This window comes from Vigna angularis, chromosome 11, assembly GCF_016808095.1.
Source record: "Vigna angularis cultivar LongXiaoDou No.4 chromosome 11, ASM1680809v1, whole genome shotgun sequence".
Classification (NCBI taxonomy): domain Eukaryota; kingdom Viridiplantae; phylum Streptophyta; class Magnoliopsida; order Fabales; family Fabaceae; genus Vigna; species Vigna angularis.
Window position 1 is genome coordinate 5,535,933 of NC_068980.1, and position 12,375 is coordinate 5,548,307.

Consider the following 12,375-nt stretch of genomic DNA (forward strand, 5'->3'; position numbering starts at 1 on the left):
TCTCTAACAAAAATAGTTTTTTTAGTTTTTCTTTCTTGACTTATATTTTGTAGATACGTATTTCTCAAAGTGAATATCAAATTATGGCTAAAGTTTTATAGTTGAAAATATGACAAAATTAATAATTTTAAAGACAACAAATTTAAAATGTCCTTAGAAGGATAAATATATTATAATGTCTAAGAAACAAAAAGATCAACATAAACAGTCCATCAAAGAAAGAAAAGGAAGGAATTATGAGAAAAAAAAAAAGAAGAAAAATATTTTTTAGAAATTAAAATAAAAGACATTTTCTGTGGTGTGTAATGTAGGTACCAGTTTTTATTAGAAATTCATTAAGGTTTTTAATAAAATTACATAAAAGAAATTATACAAAAAAAATTGCAGAAGCCACTCATTATCAGAGCCAGGTTTCGATCCTGGGACCTGTGGGTTATGGGCCCACCACGCTTCCGCTGCGCCACTCTGATTATTAAAATACAGTTCGCAATAATTATTCAAATTCATGAAAACCGGCCAAAACTGAGAACCAAGAATTTACTTTTGCGAAAAGCAATTGACAATAATTTTGAGGTCTATTTTTCTTATAAGCGCACACCCTAAATTTTAATTTATTTTTAGGAATCCTTAAACTTTATTTTCTTTAAATAAACATATTGTACTTCAATAGTTTTATCTCATCTTACGGATAACCCACCTTAATTTCAAATTCAACGTAATTATTTAAAATATTTTTCTTTCTTTATATTTTAATCATTATAAAAGAAGAAGAAAATATTAATCAAATGTTCACATTTAATGTATATTAATTAACTTTAATATGTTAGAAAAGCCCAAGCTGTAAAAAAAAAAATTTAAAAATTAATTAGAATTAAAGACCATAAAAATAAAATCAAAATAATTTTATAAGCAACACTTAATTATTTTATTATCAAAAGATCGTATTAAAAAAATTAATTAATCAAATTTTATTTTATAAAAGCTACTATTTTTCTAAAATATATTCTATATCATTTCTCTATATTTATTATAGATTTATTTCTTACTTTCACTTCTTTGAAGATCATAGTATATTATATGAATCTTTGCTAGAAGTAATACAAATTTATCCCATCAAATTTGTAATAAGAGTAAGTTCAACATTTGTTTTCTCGTTGAGTCATTTTAAGTTTTTGGCATGCGTGTGATGTTTTTCTCATTGTATGTGATTCGATGGAGCTATATGATCGTTGGGATATGAATACATGATTAATATATGCTTTTTTATGTAAAAAAACAACTTTAGAAGTTAAAACTCTTTGAGAAAAGTTGGAATAAGTTTTTCTATCAAACTAAGGTAAACTAGTATTTTTCAAGAATATGATACTCAAAAATATACACACTTTAAATTGTAATTACGAAGACAGAAAAAAAAAAAGGACTCCAGTAAAAATAAATAAAGAAATTATCAAATTAGAAGAAAATCACGTATAACAGAATTCAAATTCTCGCAATAAAAAGGACAAAATATTTTTGAAGAAGGAAGAAGCTAACATATTTAGAATAAAGATATTTTTTTTCATAAGTAATAACGAATATGAAGTAAAAAATAATAATAGGATTGTCCAAACCTTTATATAGAAAATATAAAAGTAAAAACAGAAAAAGAAAAAGAAAATGAAGAATGATACCTCTAGTACAATAACTTAAACAACTACTCTTAAAACAAACAAAAAGACAGAATAACGATAAAGGTCTGTATTCTTTACAAGTCCAGACATATTTATGATAACCACGAAAATAATCAAAACGAATATTCCAGCAAAATAACAAGGACATTTTACATCAAAGTTTTTGTTGTATTAGTCTTCAAGACTAAAGCATTTAAAACATGGGAAATGTAGGTAATACATCTTATTCCTTGACATGTTCGAAAAGTGTCATCAAAATATAAAGAGATTTAACAGTGGTTGAAAATATATTAAATGTAGATAAATTTTATTGAATGAGATTCTAATACTGTATTCCAAACATATTCTCTTACATTTAAATTCAGTTGCAGAAATTGAATAAATATAATGAATAAAGAAAAATACACTCAAATTTCAAAATAACAACCATAATCACGAGATTAAACAACAAAACAATTCATTATAATTAAAATTTGACCGAATTCAATCAAATTTTAATTAGAACTGACTCGATCAAATTCGATTGAATTTAATCAAATTTTGGTTGTGATCGATTCAATTGAATTTGGTTAATTTTTCATTATAGCTGACTTAGTCAAATATCAATTAAAGTTGTCTTTGTCAATTTTAGTTAGATTTGACTTGGTCAAATTTCACCAAATTTTTGTTATATGAATACGGTCAAATTTCAATAGAAACCGATTAGATTAAATTTAGAGAATTTTGGTTATGATGATCGACTTAGTCAAATTTCATTTAATTTTGATTGAAGATCGATCCAATTCGACAAAAAACTTGAATTAGTAGGACAAATCTATTAATATTTTTACTAATATCTAGGATTTAAAATATTTCTATATGCATTTTAGATAAAAACACAAGCAACACAACAATATAAAGAATTTAACTTCTATGTATTATTAGTGGGCAAATGTTTATATTTAATAAATTAGAGTTAAATTAAAAATTTAGTTTCTCTTTTCATTTTATATGTGATTTTAGTTTTCTTTAAGAACCGAATTTTCGGGTTTAGAATAAATATTTTTAGAATGATAATTTTTTAAATCTCAAGTTAATATGATGAAAATGTTGTGTACTTTAATTGGACTAGTAAATAAAATGTGATGCATTTAAACACTAGTTTGTCACCTAAACAAGGAAAAGAACTTACCAATTTTCTCTTATTAAATTCTCAGATATATTATATTGTTCATACAAAAATATTGTTGTTCATGTTGTGTGTAAAGTTTCCTTTGAGTGACATTTTTTATTTGCATAAAATTCAATAATTTAAAATTTAATTATCCATTATTAGGTCCTTCAAGTTAAATATTGATTATTTTTCTACTCGTAGGTATCGTGTTTGTTGAAAATGAGACTGTGAAATAGCATAGCATGATTCATGAGTATATTATTCCGTGAATGACTTGTTCAAATATGTACACAGGTAGTAACATATAAGTTACTAAATTTTTATGTGTTAAGCAATTAGTAAGAAATATCGAGTAATAATTTTGAGAAACGAAAATAATATATTTAAAAGTTATAAGCTTAAATAAGTTTATAAATTTAAATATTTTTAATTGAATATTCAAAATTATTTTTCCTATTTTTTTAATTAAATATTTATATTTTAATTTTTCTGTTAATTATGTGATGGAATTGTTATCTTGTTTATTTATATTCATGTGTTAAAATATATGAGGTTGTTTATGTGGTTAATATATAAATGATATTATTCTGTATGTAAAACAATAAATTACCTTCATTATTTTCATTAAAAAATTAATAAAAACTCAATTTAAAATATTATATAAGGGTTTACTAATTTACGTAAGGAATTTTTTAGTTGATACATTTTAACAAAGTTTACTAAGTTTTAGGTTACAAAAAAGTTCCTATTAAAAAAAACCAACTTTAAATCTAAGGGTATTTTAATAATTTTAAAATTTAATATAAAAAAGTAATTATTTATGGTCCATATAAATGTAAATGAGTAATTATTACTTATTATTTTATTTTTTATTTTAAGTAACAACTATCTTTTATTTTATTTTTTATTTTAAAAAACAACTATCTTTTAAAAAGATATATAATAAAAGGTAATAACTTCTCATACATGTGGACAAATTAGATGATAAATAACTACCTTTTATTTTTTTACATTACCCCGTGAAATGGACTTATCGTGAATGATTATAATGAACTTGTAAAACTCTTTCCAGTTGCAAATTTTAATTTGCTAAAACTAGAATACCATACCAAATTTAAGTGGCAAATAGTAATAGTGTGAATAGGACAATTTGAATAGAATCTTTTACTTGCTTTTTTTTAATATTATTCTATGTAATAAACACTAAAATTTTATCCCGCAATCCACCTAATAAAAATATAATTTCGGTTTAATCAGTAAAGTAATTTTTATAGAGAAGAAACTAGTAATTAAACTTTCATATTTAAAATCAAACAAGTTAGTTATCAAACAAAAGATTTAGCTCTAAATAGAAAACACTCATTAAAATATGCGAAAAACTATATCTAAACTCTGTTCTTATGAATAGTTTATAACGTATGGTTAAAGATGGGGGGACTAGAATAGACAATAAACTTGTGGCGCGGTTTCCGGGATCTCAGCATCTTAACGGTGTAAAAACTCGATGAAAATTAAAAAGTAAATGCAAACACCATTCGACAATTCTATCACTAGATGATTTTCAGATTTAGAACGACGTTCATACAAAAATACATCAACAGTTTTAATGTCTCTTCCCTCCCAAAAATCCTACGTGTGCTTCTTTTTGGTACAGAAAGGGCAAAAAATACAAGAAGGCCTTCAAAACTTGTATTTCAAGTAAAGCTCTCTTATTTGGGAAAAATGGACAGAACAAGATCATCAAACAGTCTCTCTACGTTGTTCAAAATTATACAAAGATGAATGTAAAGACAGTATGCTGTCTAAATCCCTCTCAGGTGCTGCATGCAACCACCTGTCACTACTCGACCTTCGTCTCTGTAAGTTGCTTATGGAATTTGAAGAAGCCCATGAATGTGATCCAGTCTGAGAGTGCACCTCAAGAAATTTCCCCCTTAAAGAGCTTATTTCCTTCACTTTCCCATGAGTTTTCCCCAGAGTCTTCAACCTACCCTTCTGGCTGGTCACAGGACGGAAACTGACTGAACAAACTGTTTTCATATTACTGGAGCGATCAATGCTCGGAAGAGGACCTGACTCTAGTTTCGATCTTCCCATGTTCCAGAACGAAAATGATTGTTGCAGCTTGGATGGAACCTGATAAACCAACCGAGAGAGAAAAACATTCATGAACTTGTTTGTCTTAAATTCAAACTAGTCAAGCAAACAAGTTTCTCCCATAAACATTGAAATGAAGTAGAGTTAAAATGACCAAAATAGCACAAATGTATTGTTGCTCCCAGACAAGGTGGTGCAACCACATTAGCAAATACACCATCATTAGCTGTAATTACCGCTAGTCCCAAGGGAGCTCGGGGTAGTTATCCCATATTTCTTATCACACTTTATCTGATTATTCAAAACTATGAGAAATATTTACAAGAGTATGGTTGCCAGATTTTTCAATACTCGGGTAGTTCTACTATTCAAGAATGAACTCATTGAAATATATATCTGGGTGGTATCTGAGAAGAGATAATATCAGTTAACTTGTTAAATTGTTCTATCAAAGAATAATAAAATGAAGTATAAAACTGTCTTATAAATCCATTACTTAATGATGTCCAAAAGGAGAAAATTATAGTTTTATTTTGTATGATGAACAACGCAGCTCCCTGACTATTCAGTGGAAACAGGGTATACATAAAAGAGCATATAATTAGAATACAAGACTCAGTCATGTATAAATACTTGCATTAAATAAATTTCGGAATAACTCACAGTGGAGATAAGGCTACTACGAGCAAATGCAAGTGACAATGTAGAAAATGGAGATTTCCCAGGTTTTCCTTTCGGCTGATTTGTTGTCTGTCCCTGGTCAACAGACCCGAAACTTGATTGTGCACTATTATCCTCGTCTTCATCATCATCATCATCTTCCTCTTCCACCTCTGCAGGAGCTTCCTCTTCCACCTTTGCAGGAGCTTCTTCACCTTGTTTGGGTACGGAAGCCATATCATAGTCACCATCTTCTTCATCATCATCCACCAAACCCATCTCTGCCTTCTTTTCCTCTTCTTTCTCTCTTATGCGCAATAACCTTTCCATTTCCTCAACAGCCTCTTCTAGTCCAATTTCAGCTTCCAGCAGTTCAAGATCTTCCTCAAGTTCTTTCTTTTCCTCTTCCTTGATTTTTTTCTGCTCTTCAGTCCATTTATCCAGCTTATCAAGCCATGGCTTGCAAGCATTTTCAATTGCAAGTAAAATACGCAACAATATGCTCTCCTTTTTTTTATCCGTTTCATGTCCAAAAAACTCATCATAGCCAAGGGGCAGGAATACAGCCTTTTCAGGATCAACATCCTCACCCTCTTTCAAGGGTGGCTGCCAAAATAAACGTATGCCGTAATGCTCATCCTCAATATAATTGATAATATGTCCAGTTGGTGTATGAAGGATCAAAGGATCCTCAGTATATATAAGCTTTGAAGGATCTTCAGGATCAGGCTCTGGTTCCTTATTAATAAGGACAAATTCAGGAAGCTCGCTATTCTCCTCTGACCAAGCATTTGAAGGAAGAATCAATTAAGAACTTTTGTACTTGTTCATATAGAAAAGCAGGAAGAACAAATACCTTTTGACCACCAGTGCTCAAGTTCAGCTGGCATGGGTAACCTCAGAGGAGCTCTATAGAAAGAGTTCAACCACATTTCTCTTTCTTCATCTACTTCCTTCACGTATACTTTCCAGTAATCAGGGACCTGAGATAGAATCATATGCATGTTTCAACTTCCTTGCATAAGATGACAATAAGCAATATATTAGGATAAAACATTGCCAATAAGCCTCACTTCATAAAACTGATTAATGAAGCCAGGTGCCATCCACACATCGTCTTCTTCATAAAAGTAAGGATGCTGTGGATCAGTATAAGGGCCTCTCTCTTCTCTAACCACTGCAAAACAAAATGTTAAACGATGTGTAACAAATAATGATAAACAAAATAAAATCAGCACCACGCCAGTCAGGAAAAGAGGGGGGAAACACTTCCATTCCAAAATAACACATACTTACTAGATGAGACATTTGTCTAGAGGCAAAAAGGAGAATCAAATGACATACATATTTGCAGTGTGAAGTTACACTTGGTCACGATCTTTATATCATGATGCAGAAGGCACAAATTGTGAAACAAAAAACACTTGCAATAAGTGTTCCTTTCCTAAATCTTAATTGGTATTAAAATATAAAATTGTTTACTAAGCTGAAATAATTTTAGAAAAATAAATTGCCCACTTTTTTCAGCTTCTAGGGAGTTATGAAAAATAAACAATGGTTTTCTAATAATAAAATATCAGCCAAACATATGCTAAATGGTGATAAGATGTAAAAAGAAGAAAGAATAGAACATGAAATTTAATGACTAAATCAATAGCACATGCACTAATAAATGGATCTACCAACCAAAGAAATGGCAAAACCCAAAATCAGAGACACTCCACAACCGGTCCCACCACTTAAACAAATGCATATAAGGTTTTCCAATATTTTCAAAAAGGTCAAACAATAACATACTTCCATCTGGTTTGTTAATAAACATGCGAGCCTTTGCGGCAGCAACTTCTGCTATAGCAGCATGCATCTGAAATTCACAGAATATCAGAAAGATCAAGATATTGACACAGGTCTTCATTATTAGTTTTTCATTATACAGAGAAGAAAAAGTTATGAAAAAATACCCCTGAAATTTCTTCATCACATCCCTCAAACTCGTCCACATATTCTCCAAAATAAAATCTACCCTGCATGCACACAAATTATGTAACCGGAAAGAAAGTAGGTCTACTCATAAGCGTGTTGGAAAAAAAAAATGACATCATCCCTTATGTTGAGATACCCTGCAATTCCCCCAATTAATTAAGTGGCAAAAATCAACCGAATAATGTAGATAATACACCATAAACACAAAATTGAAGTATGTTGGATAAAAATAACGGTCTCAATAAGCATAAGGAATGTAGGACACTCCAGGAAACTAAAGCAAAACATGTTATTTGTGGAATTAGTTTCCAACTACAGAGTCCAGATTTCTCTGCCTAGTTCAGTAAAAATTGGCAAGAGGTTGACTATAGTTAATAAGTTGAAACATAAATTTTGTATAATCCATTCACCCACATGTAGGACACGCTCATTGACTTCAAATACACCACATCCATGCATCCTGCCATGCTTCCACTGACCAGCATAACGATATCGACCTTTCTCCCTGGACACAAAATATAAAATCTCTTTTGGTACTTGTAATAATAATGTTCTCGGAGAGATATAAAGAGACAATGCAAGTAATTTCTAGAGAGAAGGATTGCAAAGTGGCACTTATCTTAAAGATTATAAAGTGATTCAAAGTCAAAAGACTAAATAGAAATAGACAATTAAACTTACGGCTTGCTTCCAAATTGCTTTATCCATTCTTCATTCTCATAATAGGGGATTTCATACTCCCCATCTGCAAGATTATACATATCTTCAACATCCTTCTCAAGCCATTCTCTGTCTTCTGGGGACATATAATCCCTAGCTATAATCCTTCCTTCAGCTCGCATCTTTGCTTCAAGCCTGAGGGCATGGATAAAAGCAGCCCAAGTTTGTTCTCAAGAAAATGAATGTATATTCAAACTGTGCCACAATCTGAGACTTCATTAAGATGTAACAGGGAAATTCAAAGAAAGATACATACTTGGACCCAGGAGCAGGCTCTATGACAGGTATATCAAGTTCAAGTACACCATGACCCTCTACATCATTTTGAAACCATTCACCTTCATACCTATGAAAAGATAATACATTGCAGAAAATCAATGACCTTAAAAAATAGTTGTACGAAAACGGACATGTCAAGAAATGAAGAGCTAATTTGTCTGATGGGAAAATGGGTATGCTGGCCCTAACTGAAATACTTAGCTAACAGGGAGTCATAGACTGCAATAGAACCCTAAAAACATGGCCATCAGACCCAGTTAGCCTGAAGAGTGAAAATTGAATTCCTCAATTTGAGGTTGGCAATAGAAATTTGTTGAACTTAGAGTGTCTTTGCTTACAAAATACCAAAAAATTGGTCATTGTCACCTCCCACAAATTTCCAAGGCAAATCTGTTAATGCTTCAAGTCATTGAATGGGTTTTTCACAAAGAAGCATGACAGACAGCATATGCCTACAAATTTAACAAAAGGGTACCAGCCAACCTCACCATTTTTTCAAGTCAGCTTTTCTGTGTTGACGTTAACTGGGAATTTTACATTGTGGCTATGGATTCGTCTCTATCCTTGTTGTGAGAAATTACATAATAATGCAGCTGATGTGGCTGCAATTGCCATTAGTAACCCCAACAATCTTGACACTGTGGCTGAAATTCTAGCCACAAACCAATATTAAAACCGTTATACCTTTGTCTCATCAGACCAACGGCACAACAAAAAGCTAGACAAAATTCTCCCCTCTTTCAAATCACATTGCTTGAATCCACACACACACACAAACACATATATAATGTTAGTTTACCACCGGCATTATCATCACCTAGTGTGTTAGTTTTACTTAATTATAGTTTTCTACAACGAGAATCCATAACTCACGACATTCGAGTTCACCGGAACTCAATGAAAAAACAAACACACCATTAGAAGAAACACCTCAACGGAGTAAAGACAAACCTGATCAATCTATCGTCCGAAATATAAACTCCTTTCCCATGAGCATAGTCATCCCAAACGGTCCCTTCATAGCTGAAAAAGAAACGCATAATCTATCCAACAGCAACAAACATACATGTAGCACATTAAAGTGAACATAAAAAAAATCATGTAAGTGTTACAGTATAGAACGATACACATACGTGCTACCATCTTCGAAAACGCAGCTAACCCATTTGAGGAACTCCTCAATCCTATCCAACTCTTCGATAGTATCCTTGGGAGTGGCAATGTCGTAGTGGTTATCGGGAATTGGGGGGTAATGTTTGCGGAAAGGAAGATAGAACGGCGCAATGGGAGGGTCTTCTCCCTCCGCAAGCTGTTCGTTAACGTAGTTGTACTCTTCCTCAGTGGCCCAAGCAGGGTCCCACCCTGTGCCGCCAATTTCAGGGACCGCATCCGCCCAAAGCTCGCGAAGGTCCTGCTCGGTCCAGTTCTCGGGGTCCTCGGGGAAGTCGAAAGGGTTTTCCTCCTCCGCAATCAAGGGGTCCAGCTCCTCATGCAGCTCCTTCACCGCCGGGCTCTCCAGCGCTCGGCTGAAGTCTTGGAGGTTGGCCTCTGGGTTGTTGCGCTTGTCGTCCTCCGGCACTTCGTCGTCCTCGTCGTCACGGAACTCGAAGGCACGGCGGAAGGCATCATCCTCCGCCTCGTCGTAGGAGTAGTCGGATTCGTAGTCGGAGTCGGAATCGGAGTCGGAGGAGGCGGCGTTTTGGGGCTCATTGGCCGAAGGAGAGCCTTGCGGTTGGTCTTCGTCATTGGCCATTTGGGAAGGGAACGGTTAGAGAGTACTGCGAAAGGATAAGGTGAGTTACTGAGTGAGTGAAGGAGATAACACATTTACATTACATGAATCCTACCAGCAGCTACCTATCGTTACAAACGACGATAGAGGCAAACAAAAGAGAAAGAGGGTTCTTACCATACGACACCCTTCTCTGTCGTTTCATTATTTCATCTCATTTTAGACATATAATCGGTTGAAGTCAATTCTATAAACTCAATCTGATATGAAGGCTTGGTTTTACTTTCATTATTTTATTATGGATAATGTTCTAATTTACTATTTAATAGCTTCCACTTAATTTAAAAATGAAATAACTTAAATTAAGTTGATTCTTTTCAGTAAACTTCCCGCCCGAATTGATTTTATATTTTTTATAATTTTTCTTAGATTTAAAAAAATAATTTAAAACCACGCATCAAGTTTCTTTTCGAAAACACAAAAGTAAAATTTATTCCTCTTGGTTTTCTCACTGGGCCACTATATGGGTCTTACAGTTCTAAAGTCTATGCCCATGTTTTCTTCCTGCACCCCCATAACATTAGTGGAATGTATTTATTGTCTTTTATTAAAAAAATATTCAAAATCCTAATTTCTCACTTCTCATCTCCCTTATGCATCCACTTCCTTCACCCCCTTCTCACACTTTACACACCTCCATTTCTCCATTCTTTCCATCTCCTAACAAAACAATCCAACATTTTGCAACTTCTTCATTACCATGTCTCCAGTTTGCAAGACCACTTAATGTTCTATATATGCTAAAAGTACTTCCATTATTATAAAATGAAGTGTGTCATAGAATATGTATTATTGTGAAATCTCAATGTCACCTTCCAACATATTTAAAGGATAAGCTCATTCTTAGCCTCAAATTTATATTTCACATTTTATAATATGTAATTTAAACTACACATTATACCATCTGAAATATAAATTTACATGTGAATTATATAATCCAACATATAATTTATATTTTAGATTTTTTTTCAATTTTATAATATAGAATGTATAATTTAAAATATAAATTTGCATCAGATCATTTGTATTTCAAATTGTTTTCTAAATTTACATTACAAATTCTACAATCTAAAATATAAATTTGTATTATGAATTATATAATTTGGAATGTAATTTACATTTTATATTTTCTTCTAAATTTATATTACAAATTATACAATATAAAGTTAAGTTACAAATTATACAATTTAAAATATAATTTTTATTATGTATTGTCTCCTAAATTTTGTATTATAGATTGTAAAATCTATAATATAATTTTATTTATGTAATTTATTTAGAATATTTTCAAATTAGACAATCTGAAGTATATTTTTCTTTTAATTTCAGCATAGGTATAATTAGAATATTAAAATATATGGAGTTGAAGAAAGAAAACATGGAGGTACAGGAAGAAATTCCCAAGTCCATTAAGTTGGGTCCTATTTGGTGAGTCGAATGCCTATCCCTGTTGCCTTGACAGACTGTAACAATACGTGTCCTTCCAGTGATAATCATTACTAACATATTTGTTTCCACATCTTCACAATATTTTAAGAAGTTAATGATTATAATTTATATTCTATGATTTTTATTTTTGGTTTTGATACATCATCTAGCCATACTTTTAGGGATTTGGTTCAAAGTAATTTTATCTTTTAAAAAATTCAGATTCCATATTTTGTTAAAAAATTTCAATCTGATCCTTTCCGCTCACGCCGTTAAAAATATAACGGTGCAAATGTCATCACATCACGTCTCCAAATATACTCTAATTTCTAAAATGATGTATTAAACCTTTAATTTTTCATTGTCTTTCCAAATATGCTAGTATATGTAGCGCCTGTCTGTAGCATCATTTTAAACGCATATTTATGTTTATATTTTCATGTCAAACCAACAAAAACTGAAAAAAAAAAGTACCTAGTAAAATATTTATTTGATATTTTTTTGTAATAATAACGATACATAATTCATATTCATATATTGTAATTAAACATGCCCCTGTCTAAACCCAAATATATATATATATATATATATAT

At 31.5% G+C, this 12,375-nt stretch overlaps 1 protein-coding gene and 1 non-coding gene across 3 annotated transcripts; both read right to left on the reverse strand.

The window, feature by feature from the left end:
* Positions 1–398: 398 nt before the first annotated feature.
* TRNAM-CAU (transfer RNA methionine (anticodon CAU)) lies at positions 399–470 on the reverse strand. The gene has a single exon. It is a non-coding gene; the product is annotated as a tRNA-Met (tRNA).
* A 3,887-nt stretch (positions 471–4,357) lies between these two features.
* On the reverse strand, positions 4,358–10,494 carry LOC108334246 (protein TIC 100). 2 transcript variants are annotated; one of them, XM_017569982.2, is made up of 12 exons: positions 10,472–10,494; positions 9,696–10,340; positions 9,514–9,585; positions 8,540–8,629; positions 8,245–8,418; positions 7,978–8,068; positions 7,542–7,604; positions 7,378–7,444; positions 6,654–6,757; positions 6,437–6,563; positions 5,584–6,359; positions 4,358–4,959 (listed from the first exon to the last, which is right to left on the reverse strand). In XM_017569982.2, the coding sequence occupies exons 2-12, from the start codon at positions 10,313–10,315 to the stop codon at positions 4,564–4,566; spliced, it is 2,580 nt and encodes an 859-aa protein (XP_017425471.1). In that variant the 5' UTR covers positions 10,316–10,340; positions 10,472–10,494; the 3' UTR covers positions 4,358–4,563. The 2 variants fall into 2 exon arrangements, with proteins under 2 accessions (XP_017425471.1, XP_052726680.1); XM_052870720.1 differs by having other exon boundaries at positions 9,696–10,489.
* Between the last annotated feature and the right edge of the window lie 1,881 nt (positions 10,495–12,375).